Raw genomic sequence first — 21,928 nt, 5'->3', positions numbered from 1 at the left:
AAGATCCACATATTCCTTCCTCAAACGCATGGCGTCCTCTGAAGTAAAAAGGAAGAGAAAAAAAGGAGAAATCCCACATTGTGTAGTGTGACCTAAAAAAAAAGGGTAATCAAGCATTGGAAACGTGAACTTAGGGCAACCATTGCTTTATATATTATATAAAGAAAGTGGCATAAGAGAAGAAGAACACACAACTATAGCCGCGCACTATTATCTTCCTCGTACCTCAAACGAACCAACGTTGGTGTTCGAAAATACATCATTAGAATGACCATAGCGGTAGTGAACAGCTTCACCATAATGGAGTTCGTAAACGCGAAGGCGAAGTTTGATAGTTTCGTGGACGAGTGGTTTGCGACGGTGGACGAGAAAGGCGATGGCAAGCTTTCGAGCGAGGCAATCCGTAGCAGGTTCGGGATGCTTCTGCCCTTTGGGTCTGAATCTCCGGTAGGGCAAGAGAGTGAAGAGATATTCAAGAGGTTTGATGAAGATGGGAATGGCGCACTGGATCGGAAGGAGTTCAAGTTGTTGATGACAGAGATTATGTTCGCTGTGGCTCGTGGCATTGGTGGCTCTCCCATCATTGTTCTTCTTGGAAAAGATAGCTTTCTCATGAAGGCTGTTCAGCATGAAATGACCACACTCCATCCTTCTTCCTGAATTTATTTATCTTCTCCTTCTTTTTCTTTTCTTACTTATTCATATTCTCTTTTTTTTTTATGCTTCTTTAACTTAGTTTTTTTTTTTTCTGATATTTTTATCATCACCCTATACACTCATAAACGATTGAATTGTTTGCTCCTTTTCTTGAGGGAGTTTTCTTGGTTTGGCTTTTACAAAGTTTTTTTTTGTTTGAGCTGAAATTATTATTAACTCAGATCTGGAGACTTTGTTCAAATATTATATTCCTAACGTACATTTGCCCAACTGCTGAAGAAAAGAAGGAACATATTTTGACACATAAAAAAGTAAAAGCATCCTTTTGAAAACCCACTATAATAATATAATTAGCAATTTAAATTAAAAAATAAATGGAATTAAAATGTTAATTTATTACTTTTTTGGAATGTAAATATATCAGCACAAAGAAGAAAACTATGCCTTTCGATTTTGGCCAACTTTGAAAAGGGTCAATGGGTTTTAAAATTTGAAGAATAATTTTGGCTGCAAATTTGTTTAGCCAGTAACCTATAAACTCCTATAATCCTATTTGAGATCTGAGTAGAATGTTGATGAATACAGTAAATATAAAATAATATAACTATATAAATTTTATTGTGTAAATGAAATTTATGTTTTTAAATAAAAATATATTATATTATGTGATTATAATTTTACATTTTTTAAAAGAATAAACTTTTATTAAATTTTTTAATATTTTAAAAAAATTGTATATGCTCTTCTGATTTTACAAGTTACTTTTATTTAAATGAGTTAATCTAATAAGTATTAATCAAATTTAATTATTATTATTTTTATAAATTTAATTTTTTTATTTCTTAATTTAAATTATTACATTGATTTTTTTTATCATTTTTATCGTTTAATCTTCACAATAACTTCAATTTTGCAAAGTTAATTTTTTTAATGAACTATATTAAAAATGAAATAATAATTAATAAATACTAAGAATGGTGTTATAATTAAGTATGCCTACAGAATTCAAATAAACAATCAGAGGTAAGATAGAATTGAGAATAATAAGGAAATGTATATAGAAGAATAATAATTAAAGAAAATTAAATAACTTAAATAAAGGATATTTCTTCCTGCATCCATCAAAGTTCTTCCTATATCTCACAATATCCGAAAAGACAATTTTACTATTTTTTTAATTGACTAGATTTTCCAAAATCTACTTGAACAGCCCTTTTCAGAATTTGTAAGTATATTCCAGAAAATATTTTCTGGAAATTTCATGAAATATTTGTCATTTTACCTATTTTATGGATTGCATGAAGAAGAGGAAGAAACACCCTAGCTTAAAAGTTAGAATTTAACTGAACTAACTTTGAAGTAACTTATGGCTTATAAGCTAAAACCCCCTAAATGATCTAGTGATTAGACTTGAAAAGGATATAAAATATCTTTAAAAAAAACTATAAAAATATTTTATGAATAAAACAAAGTCTCAAATTCAAAATGCTGTATGAGATATAGCCTATAAGTATATAACGTGTCACACGAGCAAACAAAAATTAATATAAAACATACTATCATCACTCTATTGATAGAATCTTTGAATAATTTATACGAGGTCTTAACTGGACATACTATTAAAAGAAAGAAAACAAAAAAATAATGAATATATATATATATATATAGAGAGAGAGAGAGAGTTTGCAAGTAAAATTAGTTGTAGTCCAATGACGAATTTACACAAATATTATACACTATTGAACTATAAAGCCAGTATAGTTAGACAATTTTCTTTTACAAACCATGCATATTTTTTTCTCCAGAAACATGAAATCTGATCAAACTTATACACAACAAAACTTTTCTTCTAAATATCTAATCTAGAAGAATACATATCCAAAACTCAAAATAAATTTATTGGCCAAGAAAGAAAGTATAAATTATACACTCTATATGTCAGCTGTGACCTAATAGAAAGAAAAAAAATGGATAATGTGAAAAGTCAGTTATTCCTGTCGCCCCCTTTAACTCCGTGCGTAAACATAAGACACGATCATTTTATGTCCAATGCTTGTGATATTCAAAGTTCAAACATCATAAAAGGGATTTATGACATCTCATTTCATTTAAAGGAAACTGAGAAGGGAATGATTAAAAAGAAAACGGTCAAGGCATAAAATAGTTGTTAATTTTCTATCCCTTCTAATTTGAATGACTTGGAAAGTTGAAGAGCCAAGTGCAACCCAGCTCAGCAGCACACATACGAGGGACAGAAGGCTTTTAAGGTTTTTCAAAGGCGTAAATCAAGGAAGCCAACGAACTCTATGTGAAAGACTAGCACATAAAGCCTCGTCGTGCTCTCCCTCTTTTTCTTTTTAATATCAACCAAGACTTGCATTTTCATTATTGGTTCTACACTTTTGCCAACATCTCAAAACAACACAACCTTAAACATTCAACACAAGTCCAACAAAATTTCCCCCCAACACATAAAGCCAACAAACACACACTCACTCCTATACCGATAGTAAACCAAGCAAATCAAGCAACCAAACATTAACATTTGAGAAACACACACACGTCCAAGAAGGAAGAAACAACACAACATGATCCCAGCTTGTTTCAGCCAACCCAACACACCTCCCAGCTCAAGCACCACTCAAGTGCCCCAGAACCTAGTAACCTGCATATACCAAACTCAAATTTGCAACTCCCCCACGTACCTCACACTCACCTGGTTCAGAACACTTCTTTCTCACTCCTTAACCATTTATGCTCCTCACACCTTCTCCATCACCATCACTCTCAACCCTTCAACCTTCTCCTTCTTCCGAACTCGACCAGGATCCAAATCCATCTACCTCACACGCCCCCACAAACGTTCTCAGAAAATCAAACTTCACTGGGACTTCTCTGCAGCACTGTTCAGTACTCGAAACTCGGCTGAGCCTGAGTCATGCTTCTACCTTGCAATCTGCTGCAATGGCAGGGTTGAATTCTTTCTGGGTGACCTTTTTCTTATTCTTCCCCTGCAGCTTTCAACTCACCAAACAAGCGACCAAACTCTTATGTCCAGAAGGGAGCACGTGTTTGGAAGCACGAGTTACGTGTCAAGGGGCGAGTTCATGGGTTCCAAACGTGAAATAGAGATTGAATTATGCAGTGGAGAAGTGCTGAGGGTGAAAATGGATGGTCAGGTTTGCGTGGTGGTGAAAAGGCTGGCGTGGAAATTCAGAGGCAACGAGAAAATCTTCATTGATGGTGTTGAAGTAGAGTTCTACTGGGACGTGTTGAGTTGGGTGGTTGACAGTGAAAACGGCAATGGCTATGGTGTTTTTGTGTTTCAAGTAGGTGATGGTGGCGCAGTGTGGCCTGAAATGGTGGGGCCAGAGAAGAAGTTGATGAAGAAGAGGCTGATGGGACCCACTATGGCGTCTTCAATTGCAACACTGTCGCCGTCAAGCTCTGGTGTGTTGCAGTGGACGGAGGAGAGCAGTGATGGAGGGAGGAGCTCGTGCTCTTCATCAACTAGGTCGTGTGGGAGTAGTAACGGTGGTTTCTCTTTGTTGCTCTACGCTTGGCGGAGAGACTAAACTCTAAAATTTTGAAACAGGATTGGTTCATTGTTCTTTTGCATATTCATGATCTCACTTATGAAAATTGATTTTCAACTTGTGTTTCAATTAATGAAACTACTGTTTTCATGAGATTTCAACTTTGAATATTGCCCTGTATCCTCAACTTTCTGTATATCTTGTACAGTTATTTTATTCCTATTGGGAATTATTTATCTTAAGTTGTCTTCAAGTTGTGTGAACAAAATAGCTAAATGGTTATCCGTTTCTACTCCTCTACACCAAGTGGAACTATCAGAGGTTCATGGTAACACTTTAAGTTATAATGGAAAAAATGAGTTTTATAAAACATGCCGTGCAACAATCTTATATATATATTTTTAAAGATTAAGGCAGAGCAAAGTTGCAACCAGGTGCCCACGCACCACTATCGTTGCACATTGGATTCTCGGATTCAATACCATAGCAGTCTCATAGACCCCATTAGACATCATATGGTAGGCAAAATACAGATAGAAAGGTAACTATATCTTTCTTTAAAATATCGGCATGTTGGAGATTCTCTGCAACAGGACTTCGTTATTTACTACCACTTTCTAACATTAAATCTACCCCTGGGCTTCAGAACTAGTATGTAATGAATTTGGCATGTGAGAGAGGCCCAGAAGATTGTAAAACCTTTAGTAGGCTGGCCGTTGAAATAGTAAGCCACATTGTTAGAGATTGCAACTCCAAATTCGTATGTTTCATCCTACAATCTTCTATACTAAATGAATTAAAACGACCAACTTTCACATGACTTAGATCCTGGCCTTAACTCCTCCAAATCCACATTGCTGCATATGGAGTATTGTTTGGTCAAAAAGTAAGTACAAAAGCCTTCATAATTCTCAAATGCAACCAAAATATGGTTTAAGCAAATACTAATACCAAATCTACTAAAGATTGGGGATGGGCTATTAGCCTATTATGGATGAGGGTCAAACTGTAGGTAAAGAGAAATTTCATTTAAACTTTAAAGGTAGTAAAAGGTAATTTTGAACTTCATGGTTGTGCTGCAGTGGTCAGAGAGGAGGGAAAGAATAGCGGGGTGTCATAGAAAAAATTGTTCTGCTAACAGCACTATGACGCTGAACTTATGGTCTAGAGATGCTCTACACTAAACACTGATCTCACCCCATCATTATAGCAACAGACGCACGTCTTGTGGTGCAAATGATAAAGCTGATCCATCAAATGATGATTTAAATCACTCCATATTTCTTACAGGTACAGGCAAGTATGACCAATGCAACAAATTTAGAGTTTGTTCAGAAAAACTTCTCCGTAATTACCTTTAAAATAAGAGAATAAAATGGAAAAAATAAACAAACTTCCTCATAAAAGTAACATATTTTATTAAAATTCCCTAAAAAAAATTAAATTTGAATTTTAGCTTAAATATAAACTAATGTTAGTTTACCGGTAAAACTTATTTTATTTCTTATTTTCTTCTTTTATAAGTAATTATGAAGAATTTTTTTCAGACATACACTTTTTTCAAACATACAATTAATGGAAAAGGGAATCTTTTGCCTGCTCAGCTTAATTTAGTGCACTGTCAACAATAAGTCTGTTTGCTTTTCTTCTGTGGCAGCTATGTACTTCTTGGATGACTGCCCGATTTTGGGAAACAGTTCTCCTTTCAAGCAAAAAATATTAGAACTAGAAGTTCAAATCCCAAAATTCCTTTTGATTTTTCATGTTGCGTATATGTACTGACATTCTCAATCAACTAATACACCATTTATAAACATTTTTTTCTAGAATATAAATATTCTGCAATCATGAAACAAACTGATAGCTAGGCGTATATTGCATCTTTAACGACTACATAAATTAATAATCACAATGAAATATATATTTACCAAGTGACTCCGTCCAAAAGTGCCATCTCAACCACCTGAGTTTAAGGAGAAAATCTGAAAAACTGCTTCAACTGCAGAAACGTTCCAACTCTCAACATGTCTAACAATCTGTCAAACAAAAAAGTAGCAGACACTAGTTAACATGGATCTCAAATCACATCAGTAGGTGCAAAGGTATACGTCAGAAAGAATAGGATGCATTTTGACTGACTCTGTAATCTTCATTTAATTCATAAACTGTGCTTCCATCAATAGAAATCAGAGGCCTCCAAGGAAGCTTTAAGTTGGTCCTGCATATCAGACCCCCCAAATAAATTAACAAAGAAGTTCAGAATTTAAAGAGATGAAATCATGGAATGGAGACCAGGCATGTGAGTTCAGATATCTTCTTAGGCAATGGTTCCTATTTAATAGATACATGGATACTTTAAGACCGGTGGCCATCGTAGCACACCTGACAAACCTAAGGAATCAACTAAGACTATAAAATTGACAACATATATTGTACCTAATTTCATTATACTGCAGTGCTACAGGCAGCAACCCATTAGGAATCCTATTAGTACTAAACTATGTGTTTGTGCTAAAGGTGAAAGATTCCAAATACAGAATTTTACGTATATTCAGGAATATCACCAAATTATTTCTATAATGGAATTTCACCGTTTTTCTTTTAGAGGCATTTTATCATTCTTTCAACAATGCATACATAGAGGGAACCAAGATAGTCTTCATTGATTCAATACAGGTACATATATACAACATATGACCAGGTTGTACAACTGAGCTAGCATTATACACCACAAGATTCAAAATTAAGAAAAGACTTTATTCTACCTTTTTTAACAACCCATTTCAAGTTTTGGGTAACTCCTTAACTGAGGGAATACAAAATGTTTGAGAAAAGAAATATAGATGGTTCATTCGTGCACACAAGGAGGGGACAAGCACCTTAGTTTCCAAGATGCCAGCACAAAATTTCTGTCAGAATCAACATCCTGCATTATGAATTATACCATGAGCAAAATTTCAAGATGTATCTTTTGAGTAAGCAGTGTAGCCCGAGAGGATAATGTCCTTTTAGTTATAGTTAGATCGAGAGACTGATTGAAAGAAACATTCAGCAATAAGGTGTTGTTTTACAGAATAAGGGCAGATAACAAAATAGAGGGAATAAGATACTGAAAGAAGAAAATAAATGAATTGAAATAAAATATATTGGTATTATTCTACATCTCTGCTGCCAATTGCAATACATTTATAATACTTGCAGTAACAAAAAAACTGACTGAAATACTTTCTCCTAAAGTTTAGGAACAGTTACTTTGACTAGAAAGACTTGTTCAACAAACAACTGAAACAAAAAAATAAATAAAGATGCCACGTGCAGTCTAAAAAAAAAAACTAACATTCCTCCTTGATTTTGGAACTGGAAACTCCAATCTTCTGTCTTAAGAACTCAAACTTGCTGGCTGGAAATGGCTTGGTAAACAAATCTGCAACTTGGTTTTCGATTTTGCAATAAACTAGAACAGCTCCATTTTTCTGTACCTCCTTTAAGAAGAACAACTTAATGATAAAATGCTTGGTTTTCCATGAAAAGGATTATGGGAAATAGCTATTGCAGCTTGATTGTCAACAAAAACGTTCGTACTTTCCTTCTGCTCTATGTTAAGATCGATTAAAATTTTCTCCAACCACAAGACTTGGTTATCAAAAGCTGTAGCAACAACAAATTCAGGTTTGGTTTTTTTCGATCATTGACAACAACTTCTTCATTACAGCTATCCAATTTAGACTTTTCTTTGCTTCTTCAAAATTTGCAGGTTCACACACAGAAACATTGCATCTTTCATAAATTTCGGACAGCAATCTGGTACCTCTTACTGGAACATAATCCACTAACTCATTTTGACAGCGGAAGGATTTCATAATCCTCCTCCAAGTAAGACTCCATTTTGACAGCACAAAGATGGTAGTTTTCTCCATCAAAGACTGGAGGTGCAACTTGTGAGAAATTTGAATCAACATCCATTTTCACAGGTCCGTAAGAAAAAAGCTCATGATACCAATTGTTGTTTTACATAATAAAGGCACATAGCAAAATAGAGGGAACAAAATACTGAAAGAAGAAAATATATGAATTGAAATAAAATAGATCGTTATTATTCTCCATCTCTGCTGCCAATTGCAATACATTTATAACACTTGCAGTAACAAAAAAACTGACGGAAATACTTTCTCCTAAAGTTTATGAATAGTTACTTTGACTTCAAAGACTTATTCAACAACTGAAACAGAAAAACAAATAAAGATGCCACGTGCAGTCTAAAAACAAATATCTAACATAAGGTGTTTAGTCGTGAGAATTGTAGGCTTTCAATTTGCAGAGAAAGACAACATAGGAACTTAACAAAGAGAAAGATGAGCACATATAATCAAAAGAGAGAAACAGATCTTTTAAGGGTCTAAACCATAACTCAAATGGGTAAGAAATGGTTTATCTAGACCATAGATTCAAAATTAATGCATCTGAATTGAACTACTTCAACAAGTGGAACTGAATCAAAATTTCAACGGTCAAGGTTCTCTGACATTCAAAATTTCAGCTCCAATAATTGCCAGTACCAGCCTATTTAAATGGATAATTCTGTGTCGGGAAAAACCCACACGCAACAAGGGCAGATGATGGGAACACATAAAGACACAGAGATCAAAAACAGTGAAAGACACAATTTTTTGAAGAACACCATAAATCATTCCAAAAATTAATTTGATCACCCTCCCAACAATCCAGAAAGTATTATCTAAAACAGTATCACAATATTCATTGATGTCAGGCCAAATAGAAGAAGAATGATAAGAAAACTTCAAATACTTAGATTTTAGGAATCTGACACGTATAATAATAGACCAAGGCATAGTAGTGTATTCAAAATCCTAAGCTAACCGAAGGAGACAGACTTTGTTTTCCATTTAACAATAACTAAACCAGCCTTAATAACATCTCCAATCCAAACGAAATTTCTAATCCACCAATTAACCTCCTTTAAAAGAATAAGAGGCCATTTATAAATTTAAAAATTGTATGCCATAATACCAAAAATAACAAAGTCAACTAATTGGATCCTTCTCATCATGCTTAAACTTTTACCTTTCGAAAAGGCTAATTTATTCTTAGCCTTCTCAGCCAAAGGCTGAAAATAACAAGACTTAGGAGCACCAACAAAAATCAGAACACCAAGATAATTAAAAGAAATAGAACCCCTATTGCAGCCTAAAATAATTTTAATTATGCCATTGAAAGAAGGATATATCTAATAAAGATTACAAGTTTTTTATAAACTTGAAAACCCTCTCCAAGTAGTGCATCATTCTACAACTCTACATCTTTTACTCGAGCATTACAAGTAATGATAATCGCTTTATCTCTCATAAGAGACTATGTCACATCTCTTAGAATAGTGTATTCCTTCTGCTTGGTTGCATAACATAAATATTGGTGGGGTGGCGTGGCTCCATGCATGAACATGAAGTGGTAGATATTAAGTACCCCAGCATCCCAATATCCGGTTAAAAGTGAAATCCCCTTCATCTAAAGACTTCTCATAAGGCAAAGATTAGATTCCAGAACATAATACTTCAGAATGCATTGGAAAGAAATCTCCCACTTTGGTTAACGTTTATAAACTTATAATGATTTTCTCAAAAACATGGAAAGTCAAATTTGGTTTAAAATACAATTCTATTTACACCTCTAAAACTTGACCATTTTCTCAATATAACTATGGAATATCCAAACGCAAAAGGCCATCCTATGCCAATAGTCATGCCAAGTCCAATGTTGCCCACCCACTCCCCATTTGTACATTCTTCCAGGTGATGCTTGGATATTCTCTGGCTTAGCAACAAAGGAAAATAAAGTTTTCTGATCATGAACACATCACTCTTATTCACTCCCAGTTAATTTGAATCTTCTTAATGTGTAACCAAAACAAGTGTAAATGGTTTTAATGAGGAAGATTAATGCACTGCACTTTTTCTTTTCAACAAAAGAGTGCCTTTGGACAAGAATTCCAACAGGGAGACAACCTTTTATATGCATTTACAAGTTGTACGACTAGGAGTATAAAGTTTTAATTTACAGAGAATATCTACCTTCTCAATCTTTTGTAGTATAATGGATGCCTGGTCAAAGAATGGAACTAGCAATTTCAAGTTTCGTGCGTATAACTCCCTACCTGTATTACCATGCATCATATAGCTTCAGTTGATTGAACATTGTTCAAAGTGATGTTTTCTTTTTTTTCTGTAACAACAACTAGTAACTGATGAAAAGTAAGCAGAAGAAGAGAAGACATGCCAAGCCAAGCACAAGGGGAAGAGTAAAACACAAGTTACTATAGGTATAAGGCAAGAATTCTTACCACGAAATTTAATAGTTGGGTCTTCAAAGATACAGTTCTCAGCATAAATTGAAGAAGTGAAGTTCCCTAGTTGCCAAACAAAAGTGAGAAATGCGTCCATTAATTTAAGCCGTATAATTCATATCTGCAAGCACGATCCCGCTTGCAAAAATTTAGAGACAGATACCATACCAGGAAAATAAAACTGATGTCATCACCGCAACAATAAAATAAATGGAAGTAAAAAAAAATAGCCAGAAGATGCTAAACAGGGAAAGATAATATTAAGAATTTATAGACTATTTGAAAGCACAGTCAGAAGTCATTGTTAAAATAAACAGATATATCATACACGGTAATATTACCTTAAGACTACTTTATATTGAGAATGCATAAACTACTACAAAAGAAACTTGTAACAAAATGTTTGCTAAGAGGAGAATGAAAGAATGTTACCTGTTACGAAATAAGCGTTGTCGTAATCAGATTTGATGATACTTAGAACATCATCGACGGTTGAAATTGGGAATTGATCACTCTGTTTCTCAAAGCTGCATATAAATAAGTGGGAGTGAGTAATTAGAAGATATGTAGATTATGGTAAGTAAATAAGGTTGCAGATTGAGCAGGTATAGACACCTTGATTGATCAAAAGAAGGAGAGAAAAGCCTCAAGAGCTCTGTCACTCCGGTCACCACTATTTTCAATATCTGAGGGGTTTCACTTTCACTTTCTTTGTTCATACTAGCATAAGTGTTCATGCTTTTGAGCATGTTAGTGTTTGAGCACCTTTGGACTCCATGATTCCTTCGAAACTGCAATTGCAACGCCACAACAAAAATCAGATGAGTTAAATTAGATTTGTTATGATGTAGAAATAGTAGTACCTGGTTGCGAGAAGGTAGTAGAGGGGTTCCACTGAAGCACCATAGTTTTGCCATTTCCAAAAGCTTCTCTCACTCTCTACTACGGGATTTGGGTTCTCAATTGCTCACTACATCACCTGCTTATGTTTATTCTTTTAATTAAATTTATGTCCAAAAGAATTACCAATTTTCTTTAATTCAATATTTGTGTAAATATATTTTCTAGCGTCAGTGCATAAGAATTAAGTGTGAAAGTTTTTATCCTTAACCCGTTAGAAATTAAGGTAAGTATAATTTTTAAATTAGTTAACTTATGTACATACAAAAATTTAATTGAATAAAAGAATAAAATGTTTTATTGTTAGATGTTCTATTTTTGGGAAATTCTTCCTGCACCCCATGCTGCTTTTTTTTCCTCTATCTCATATTTCAAAAATATCCAAATTACCTTGTACATTTTTCATTTAATTTTTTTTATTCATAATGTGGAATCGGGAAACTTTTTGGATCATTGAATTCAAAAATTAAAATTTATGATTTTTTTATATTTCACATTCTATATTTTACTATACAAAATTTATATTTTAGAATCTACAAAATGTCTAGAATATAAATTTATAGTTTGAAATTTGTATTATGTATTGCATAATTTGAAATGAATTTTTTTAAAGTATGAAATACATGAAGAAATTATGAAATTAAATTTTTTCGCATATTAAATATTGTACTGTTTTCTACTCAAAACTACTTGATATTTGTTGTATGACGTTTCTTCTTGTAACTTTATAGCTTCTTAAAATATCAAAAAATATATTTTATTTTATTGACGTTTTTCATTTTGGAATAGATGATCTAGAAAACTTTCCATTATAGAATTCAAAATGTATTCTTCAATTACAAATATCTTCTGGATTTTATAATTTAGAATAAAATTTTAAAAAAAATTCAAATTCTGTAATTTAAAATATACTTTTAAAAAAAAATTGGATTGTAAAAGATATTTTGAAATTGGAAATATCTTCCAGATTAATCACAAAGTATAAAAAAAAAATCATTTTCAGGTTGAGGAATCTGGAATGTAGGATGAATTGATCTTTTCCGCTGATCTATGAGGTGTCAGGAGAAGCCTTGGAGGTGCAGAAAGAAAGAGTCATGTTGTACTTTAGGCCAGTAAAGAACAACTGAGCCGATACTATAATATCTCCCTCTTTTATTGGACAACTTCTTTCTCCACTCCATATTTTTCTCCTACACCCTTTAATTTTCTGAAAGTATTCATTTTGTCCTTTCTGATTTATTAGTCATTGGTGTTAAAATATTGCTTTGGATATTGAATTGGAAAATAGTATCATTTTGGACATGAAAATGTGTAAGTGTTGAAGTTAATTAATTTTTTTGAATATAAGTTTTTCAAAAACAATTCAAAGGGTTAAATAAGTATGGAAGTGACTCTGACTTTCATGTTATTTTCGGATTGAACAGTCTACAAGTTTTTAAGATAGTAACCTAGAATAATAATTTCATATTCAGCAAATTAGACATCAAATTATCCGAAAGGCAATTGTGGCGACCCAGATCATACATAGTTTATAATGAACTGATTTTCAAATTGCATTGTCTTAAAAGGGCATTCTACTAAAAGAATTTTGGATTCTGGAATTCATAGATTGTTACCAAAACATCTAATGAAAATATATAAATGTATTTTATATTGCATAATTCAAATTATAACTATGAGTTCTAGATTATGCAATCATGGAGTTACGGGAAGTAAGAGTCTCTTCATTGAGTTCTAAGGCCCATCAATACAGGTAATCCTATTATTATTGATTTAACAATGAGTGCATGCAACGCAATTGATAGACACCGGATATTAGAACGATGAACTTCACTTGCAAACAATTATTTCTGGAATTACTTTTCGATTGAATATACATTCTAAAATGTTGCATGGCAAAACAACAAACTTGCTTCACCTCAAATTTGAATACCCCAGAAGGAAATATCTCATACTAGGCTCAATTCATCTTTAGTATTCGTAAATTCTAGGTCGTCTTTCAACTCAGCATCAACCTCCTTCCGCAATGCCACTAATCCTTCCCCTGCGTTACAGATATAGGCCGAAGCTTGTCTGCCAGACAAAGTTGCACCTTCCATGCTGTCTATGTAGTCCTGAACAAACAAAAAATCAGAGGCATGTTCATGTAAGTAAATAAATAATAAAAGTGAGTGGTATCAAATTTGGAAGCATGGTGAAAGAACATACTGATCTCTATTGAAAAAGCATGTACACTGTAAATATTTATTGTTGTATACTCGTAAAATTTTCCACAGACCAATTTACTTAGGAGTGAAAGCTGTTTTTTTAATCAGCTAAAAGTATTTTGTATATAAGGAGTATTTGAGTGCTCTATTTTTGTGCAAGAGAAAGTAGGGAATGTCTATTGCCTTTACCACTTTCCACACGTCAATTGTCACTTCTATTCAAATGATTTTTATCTAAAATTCCTTTTTCTTTGTTTATCAAACTATTAATTGAACAAGAATGCCACTAAATTCATGAGTGGCAAAAGACACCAAGAATTTTTTTAATCCTGAATCCGGAAACTGAAATAGGGAGAAGAAAATACACAATTTCTAGATAGATGTTGGTATCACAACACAGTAATCCCATTCAAATAAATATAGCAGCAGAAATTTATTGTCAGTGTCATAAAAGCCACTTCACTTTCTAAATTGTTTTCAAAGGTTATACCAGAAGCCCAGGGGGGCTATATAAGTATTTGTAGGTAACTGACTGCTGTAGCATGACATGAAAAGACAAAAAGCATCTCGATACATGATTTTAAGGGTTATATATTATATTCGTAGAAGAAGCACAAATTATATGATAGTAAAGACAGTGTACCTGTTTTGTGTAAGAGCCAGCAAGAAAGAAATTCTTCACTGGTGTTATTTGATCTGGTCTAAATGGATCTTTGCCGGGTCCCTCACGGTACAGAGATTGGCCAATTTTAACAACAGAAGACCAAGTCACTTCCAAACCTTGAGCCGATGGAAACAGTGACAAAACCTAGTAAAAAAACTCAAAATCAATATAGTGACAAGAGAATTGAATATCTACTACCACTAACTTGAAATCACCTAAAATAAACCACAAAATGAAACATGTGACGTGGCTTATGATAGAAATAATAAAATGATATGTTGATGATTACCGAACAATCCAATCAGGCATCAAATTAGCAGCCTGAAAAAATATGCACCAAATGAACATGTACAAATTCAACCAGTAACATCTTTTGAGATACATTGAAAGAATTGTTTGTAATTATGTGTTGTGTCATCAATGCAAGACCTCTTGAGAGAGTTAGACAGTGTAGTAACCGTCTGAGAAGGGTAGCTCAGATCACAAGGTCGTGTCTATTGGGTCATTTGAAGGAGGATACACCTAGGAGATTCGACACCAATGAATCATAAGTCAACACATATAAGAGATTACGACACTACATTCAACCAAAAATCTTAAAGCAATGAGTTTGTGGGTCTTCTTCCTTATATGTTGTTCAACTTTCTCATTTTACTTAATGTGAAACTCAAACTCAGACTTGGATTCCTAACAATCTCTTCCTCAAGTGTGAGTCATTTTCACATTGGTACTCCTCGAGTAGAAACATTTTTAACCATTAATACCTCAGTGGTTACCCTTACTTATACTGTCATTCATCATAACAGGACATTGCCTGAAACATCCGTCAAGAAGAGACTTTCGATATAGGGAGCATTCTATATTGTACTCATCTTAGTCGGTCACTAAGATGAACCATCAACTCTAATTCCACTGTTGGGTCATCGAGGGGGCATACACTATGGAGATTCAGATTCAACACCAATAAACCATGAGTGAACCCATATAAGAGACTATGACAGCAACTCCAACAAAAAACTTAGACAATGGATTTGTGGGTTTTACTCCTTATATGTTGTTCAACTTTTTCATTTTTACTCAAACCCACACTTGGATTTCTAACAACGTCATAAATCAGCATGATAGCTGCTAGAGAGAAAAAAAAAATACTAAAAAGGTGTTGCAGCTACTGCAGACCAAAACATAAATGCTCGAAGAGCACGGCGGTTGCTGGGGAACAAAAGTACTCATAGGGTACAACGGTTGCTAGACAACAAGAATGCTTATAAAGGGTGTTGTCACTGCAGGAAAACAAAAGTGTTTGAAAGGTGCAGTGGCCGCCGAAGAGCAGAAAATGCTCTGAGAATGCAGCGGCTGCTAAAACAAAACATGCTTTGAGAGCACAGAGCTACCAGAGAACAAAAATGCTTGGAGAGGAGAAACTTTTGGGTAGCAGAAGTGTTCATAGGGTGGAGCGGCTGTCAGAGAGCAAGAAAATTCTCATGGGTGCAGTGGCTACGGAAGAGCATAAAATGTTGCAATGGTATTGTTTACCCCATACAGAAGGTCAAAGTGAGAAAGTTGGGGCTAGTGCTTCTAGTGAAAAAGTCCGGTCTAGCAACAGATTAGTAACAAAACAGGTCACCACTCTGATACCATAATCAAAGGATTGCTTGTAATTATGTTCTGTGTAATTGAAAGGTGACTGTAATCAAATCATATCTTTAACAATATCATTTGAAGTTGAATGCTTAATGATCAAAATAAATCAACACAGTAAACACACTCCATCATAAGCTTCAAACTTTTGATGCACGATTTTCATGTCACTAATAAATCAACGGTGAAAATATCCAAAACCAGAATAAGAGAAATATAATTTCTTTTTAACCAACCTGTTTTGCTACCCTTGCAATGATTTCATCATTTGGTAAGGGCATGTATGGATCTCCTGGCGTTAGAACACATCTGACAAAGATATTAGCGTTATATACTTAGAAGGTCAATACTAAATCAAATATTATATGTATGCTGATGATCAATTTTTAATACTATGACAAATTTACTCATTAGGCTTCATTAGTGGGTTTTGGTTTGGTCCCCCTCCTTTTGCATTTCTTTTTTCTTTTAATTGTATTAAGAATGTTGTATATGATCGGTACAGGTTGTAGTGCTAACCTGGTTTAATATTCCAAGTTGTATAGTGATGCAATAGCATTCTTTCTTTTGATTAAAAAAAGCTGATAATGTATTTATAGCCATGGAACCAAAAGCAATTTATGAAGCAATGGGAACCTTAAGATCTTAAAATATAGTCCAAATTTTCAATATTCCTGCAACTGTAAGTTGTTTTTATTGATCCACGTATAATAATGATTATGCTGACTGCAGAATACTCAAGCAAGTCACTTAAAATCTTTCTTAAAATATGTTCCAGTTAGTTAATGAACTGATGAGTGAAAGTGAAAATTTAGAACTCTGAAATTACAAACACTTACTGGAGCAATGATCCTTGTCCCTCAATGTAATAATCTTCTGGAGATGAAAGTGCCAGGTCTGCAAAGCAAGAAAAATCTGCATCGGGTGTATAGAGAAGATTATCCAACCCAATAGCTTTCCTCAGTTGCCTGCCGTGCATGAAGAAGTTCAACAATGATGATCAAAATTAAAACATTTCAATCTTTATTGTCAAACAAAAGTACCTCACTCTATAGTTTCTATATGGACCCTAAAATTCAGAGAATTACCTTGACTTTTCTAGATCCTGCAACTCTGTAACCCAACCATTGTATCTGAGTTGCACAGTAACTACAGGAACTCCAACTAGTTCATAGATGTTATTGAAAAACTTCTGTTCCCTCCATTCCGATGGAATTAATCTCTTAATTCCGGGAACATCACAAGCTGGCATCACGTAAATGACAGTAAGGCGTTATTGAAGATTATTGGCAAAATAAGGAATGAATACAAAATCCAAGGAAAAGTAATCTACTAACCAGCAACATAAGCATCAGCTTTCACAATTTTCTTGGCAGTAGCCTACGAAAATAAAAGTTAACAAGGTATTAACTATAAAGATTCTGAGGATGTAACTAGTATTCTAACCAAGCACGTAAAGAATTCAAACAAGAAAGCAGATATCACCTTTGACATGGAAAGTCCTGTAACATAAATACTCCCATCAGCAGTTTTGTCATAAAGTAGTTCTCTGCATCCCCATCTAAGATGGAACCTGTTCCAGCAGCTTATGAGGATATAAATACGGAAAAAATTGAATTGGAAAGTCATGGTGGAAATATTCTTCTATCTAGAACTATACCTGCCCCCTCTATCCGTGATGTACTTCCTGATGGGACCACTCAGATAAACGTCTGGTGAACCCTTCAGCATTCGCAAAAGGGAAGCCTCAGTCTTTGTGGCAAACAATGCAAATATGGTAAGCATGCAGCGGGCACTGATATTATCACAGTCAATAAACCCAAGCGCATAGGCAACTGGATCCCACATTTTCTGAATACTCATGCGTGTGCCACCTTTGGATAAAAACCAATCTGAAAAACTAATCTGTAACAAAATCACAAATTGGTTAAAAGAAAAAGTTTGGACACTGAGAAAGATGATAGACAAACACAATCAATACAAAGAGAAACAGTAAATTTAGATTCCAGGAAGTTAGTTTGAAATTTTTACTTTTTGGTATACACAGAACCTTCACACTTACTCCTATTGTATGTGTGTGCATGTATGACTATGCTATGCTGAGTGGAAGAGCATGTTTAAGAACACACAGAAACTGGGGGCACAGACAATCAGGAAGCATTATTCAGAAATAGAGCGAAAAATAATGAATCCTCTTACACTATCCAAATTCCTTATGTCCCTCAGTGCACCATCTGGATCAATAAGAGCTTTGACAACTGGACTCTGTGCAAGAGCCACGGCATTTCTAGCCTTGTCATAGGTCTGTTCATAAACAATATGTAAAGTTAGGTACAATGATAGTCCCACTGAGGAAAATCAAATGAACAAATATACGTTTTTGGAGATTCAAATATATTATTTTCTAGTTCTGCATAATACTGATGAGTGATGACCAAGTCGTGTAATTTAAACAAACATGATAATAGAATATATAATGTGATTACATTAAGCTGATTTGTGGTCAAAAATGCCCTTATCCCGTGTATTGGTGCTCCAACTGGGAAGCGAAAATCTAGTTCTGCGCACGAAAACTAAAGTTATTCACAATGCTGTGGTGGAAATTGTGGAGAAGCAAAATAATGACGAAAATGAAGCACAAACCATACCTCCAATTTGACCTCCTTTGTTAACAAAAGTGTGAGTGTGATCCTTTACAAGTAGATTGTTATGTGCACCCACCTAGTCACCCAAGCACTGAAGAAGTTACAAACAAACGGATGCCCCAAAATTGTACACAAAAAACAAAGTGAACAGTACATGTTTCACGGCTAAAAAAGAGGGAGGAAGAATCCAGGTTTTAGAGATGAAGAAGACTATGCACTGACTGCAAGTGAAAACAGCTTACCTTTTTCAACAATCGGAAAAGATTGTTGTAGCAACCAAAGAAAACATGCAAACCCATTTCAATGTGATTCCCACGTTTGTCAACAAAGGAACCAACTTTGCCACCAATAAAAGACCTTGACTCATATATATCGACCTGAATGATAGAATTTTGAAGAAAACGTATAAAAAAAATAGAAATACATCAGCTGTTATACCCCAATGCACTCAACACCTGAATTATAAAATCAAACAAACTGATCAACGATCAAGGAATCATTCCCTTTTACTTCAGAAGTAACTTTACAACGTAATAAACCACAACATCCAATCTCAAAACATGACGATTAAGAGAGAAAAAGAGGGAGAAGGAGCTAAACCTCGTGGCCTTGATCCAAGAGTTCCACTGCAGTTGACATGCCTGCAAGCCCAGCTCCAACAATAGCCACTTTCAGCTTGGGTCCTCGATAATGTTCAGGTTCCGGCGGAAACAACCCTTTCGGTGCTGCAAAGTCAAAACTACAGTTTAACAAAAATTATCTAAACTTTCTGACACATCCCACCCTTCAATTTCCCTCCCCTCCAGCACTCCCCAAAATGAAAAAAGATAAAAAAAAAAAAAAAAAAAAAAAAAAAAAAACAGCGCTAAGATAAGTGTAGCCTCGAAATTGAATTCGGATTCCACAAAATGAAGGGTAAAATACAAACCGTTAACGCTCATGTCGGAAACATTATCATCTAAGGAGCAACGAAGGCGAGACTTGTGGGTCTTGGAGAAACGGGCAGTGAAGGGGGAAAAGAAGCCAGTAGAGTCTCCTCCTCGAGTTGCGGAGAAGGAAGTAGCCGCCGAACATTGAATGAGAGACGCCATAGCCATGAGCGTAAACAGAACGACAACAACCGACTCTGTCGCAAAGGATGGAACTAACGAGGTTGTGTTGTGTTTTGTGTGTGAAGCGAATGGAGGGAATCTGGATACGTAGGCTGAAGGAGATGCCGGAATGGAAAAATTGTCTTGTAGTAGAATTGTGGGTGGTGATCACACGCAAATTAGAAGATGTATCGAGTTATTATTAATTTAAATAATAAATTACGATGAAGATAATAATAATAATAATAATAATAACAATAATTGCAATTGAATGAATATATTGTTGCCTTTGCCTACTCTACTGGAAATGGAAAATGGAAAATGGAAGTGGCATTGCCACTTTCCGTTGACGACAGATAACGGACCAATGCACCTTCTCTCTCGAACACTCTCTCGCTTTTTGACTCTTTTGGAACTTCACTTCTTCTCTTTTTTTTATTTATCTTTTCCCTCCTTATTTTCGTCTCTTACGTGTCACTTATTCGTGGCCTTAACATTTTTATCCACTCACCCTATTCTTTTCCCTCTCACTTTACATCCACCATTTTTCTACTAAACACACCCCTCTACTTTCGTTACCTGATCTATTTAGGGGAAATAATTTTTCATATTAAGAATAGACCATTATTTGTAAAAATATTTCGGTTTAAAGTTTACTTACGAAAATAATTTAACACAGGTTTCAGAGACCTTATTCTGTGTTTATCTCTTACCTTTTTTTTCTCCCGGTTTTTAAAGTAATTAATGAATTATTTAATGTATAATTATGTAATTAAGATAAACACATGTAATTGGTATGTAAGATTTAATTTTATTAAATGCTATATAATTATTAATCATTCTGAGAAATTGTTATTAATGTAGTTAAAGTAATTAATATAATTACTAAATAGACATAACTAAGGTTTTACCTACATTTATTATAATTTACTTTATTATTTCATTGAAAAATTACATTTCTAAAGGTAAGCTCAACCAAGTGCAATTATCTCAAACATAACAAGATAAGCTTCCTATAAAAAAAAATATTATTGTTGTTTCGGATTCAATAAAAATAAAAATATTTTACAAATATATAAAATTTAGTTATACTTATAAATTCATCTCAAATCATCCATTATCGAACCACTTAAAATATATAATTTTATTTACGGTCTCAACCCGTATTACACATTCCATATCAACTATTTATTACTATACCTATATTATTAAACCATAAATTTATCTATAAGTCTGTCTATATTTAAGAAAAACATAATATTTGAACATATATAACTTTTCTTTTAAATAAAATTATTATTCCTTTATTTATACGAGTTTTGAATGTTATCATGATCGTGCAATTTTACTTGTTTTTTATTAGGATATCACTTATACAACATCATATAATTTCATTTAATCATAACTTACAAAAGTGTATGAATGTTTATTATTCATACAATGAAATGGTTTTATATTATTATTACCAAATAATTATAACTTCTTCGTAGTTATATAATTATTTTACTAACAACATTGATATATTTATCACTTATCTCAACAAAGAACTAAGGATTACAATTTTTTTTTTCTTCATCAAAAGATTGAAAAAAATACATTTTACCCTAATAAAGGATTGAAAAAATATAATGTTTTCTTGAAATACGTATTACATAAATTCCACGAAAGACTTTTAATTCATACCGAGTTTTATTTTATTATCTAAAACAAATAAACCAAATCACATGGATAATGAATTCCACAATTTTAAAGAAACTATTGAATTATTTTTAATTCAAAATTATTTATTTTAAAATGTTATGTTTAAATACAACAATTAAATTTTTGTATGCAGATAAACTATTTCAAGCACTACTAAATAAAAAACTATTTTAATATTAAATTATTAAAATATATAAATTATTAATATTTTTAGTGATCAAAATATCTTTTCAATCAAAATCTTTTTTTTTTTTATTAATGTCTACTTGAGTTTTAAATCACTTGGCATCAATTAACATTATTTTTAACGATATTGATCACCACAAGTTTGGTTAATATTGATGATAATTAATTTTTTACGTTGTTGGGCGAAGTTATTTTATGAAGGAATTTTCTATTAATGTTAGTTGATTTTTTTTTTTATTTGCCATGCCATTACCCATTGAGTACCAACATACTTATACTCTGCCTCCAGTTTAATTGTGTATAAAAAAGATTAATAACTTTGTTTCTCTTCGAGTTGTTATCTTA

The 21,928-nt window shown here is 33.5% G+C and overlaps 4 protein-coding genes across 6 annotated transcripts; 2 read left to right on the top strand and 2 right to left on the bottom strand.

Moving 5' to 3' along the window:
* The first annotated feature begins 267 nt into the window (after nt 1–267).
* On the top strand, nt 268–660 carry LOC137829387 (uncharacterized). The gene has a single exon (XM_068636192.1). It carries the CDS (start codon nt 268–270, stop codon nt 658–660), a length of 393 nt encoding a protein of 130 aa, XP_068492293.1.
* Nucleotides 661–2,543: 1,883 nt separating this feature from the next.
* On the top strand, nt 2,544–4,354 carry LOC137829902 (uncharacterized). The gene has a single exon (XM_068636925.1). The coding sequence runs from the start codon at nt 3,246–3,248 to the stop codon at nt 4,230–4,232; it is 987 nt and encodes a 328-aa protein (XP_068493026.1). The 5' UTR covers nt 2,544–3,245; the 3' UTR covers nt 4,233–4,354.
* Nucleotides 4,355–5,925: 1,571 nt separating this feature from the next.
* LOC137829903 (uncharacterized) lies at nt 5,926–11,558 on the bottom strand. 3 transcript variants are annotated; one of them, XM_068636928.1, is made up of 8 exons: nt 11,415–11,558; nt 11,167–11,342; nt 10,984–11,078; nt 10,549–10,614; nt 10,280–10,362; nt 7,073–7,119; nt 6,333–6,411; nt 5,926–6,229 (listed from the first exon to the last, which is right to left on the bottom strand). In XM_068636928.1, exons 1-8 carry the CDS (start codon nt 11,466–11,468, stop codon nt 6,149–6,151), a joined length of 681 nt encoding a protein of 226 aa, XP_068493029.1. In that variant the 5' UTR covers nt 11,469–11,558; the 3' UTR covers nt 5,926–6,148. The 3 variants fall into 3 exon arrangements, with proteins under 3 accessions (XP_068493029.1, XP_068493027.1, XP_068493028.1); XM_068636926.1 differs by lacking the exons at nt 5,926–6,229; nt 6,333–6,411; nt 7,073–7,119 and adding an exon at nt 7,309–8,128; XM_068636927.1 differs by lacking the exons at nt 5,926–6,229; nt 6,333–6,411; nt 7,073–7,119 and adding an exon at nt 7,711–8,116.
* Nucleotides 11,559–13,266: 1,708 nt separating this feature from the next.
* On the bottom strand, nt 13,267–20,167 carry LOC137829901 (zeta-carotene desaturase, chloroplastic/chromoplastic). Its single transcript, XM_068636923.1, has 14 exons — nt 19,534–20,167; nt 19,206–19,330; nt 18,848–18,982; nt 18,609–18,681; nt 18,447–18,520; nt 18,160–18,264; nt 17,621–17,865; nt 17,446–17,533; nt 17,298–17,340; nt 17,049–17,205; nt 16,800–16,928; nt 16,197–16,269; nt 14,302–14,466; nt 13,267–13,565 (listed from the first exon to the last, which is right to left on the bottom strand). The coding sequence occupies exons 1-14, from the start codon at nt 19,700–19,702 to the stop codon at nt 13,401–13,403; spliced, it is 1,746 nt and encodes a 581-aa protein (XP_068493024.1). The 5' UTR covers nt 19,703–20,167; the 3' UTR covers nt 13,267–13,400.
* Nucleotides 20,168–21,928: the final 1,761 nt, after the last annotated feature.

This window comes from Phaseolus vulgaris, chromosome 7, assembly GCF_000499845.2.
Source record: "Phaseolus vulgaris cultivar G19833 chromosome 7, P. vulgaris v2.0, whole genome shotgun sequence".
In the NCBI taxonomy this organism is placed as follows: Eukaryota; Viridiplantae; Streptophyta; class Magnoliopsida; order Fabales; family Fabaceae; genus Phaseolus; species Phaseolus vulgaris.
Note: the sequence above shows the minus strand (reverse complement) of the source record. Positions and strands in the feature narration are given on the sequence as shown.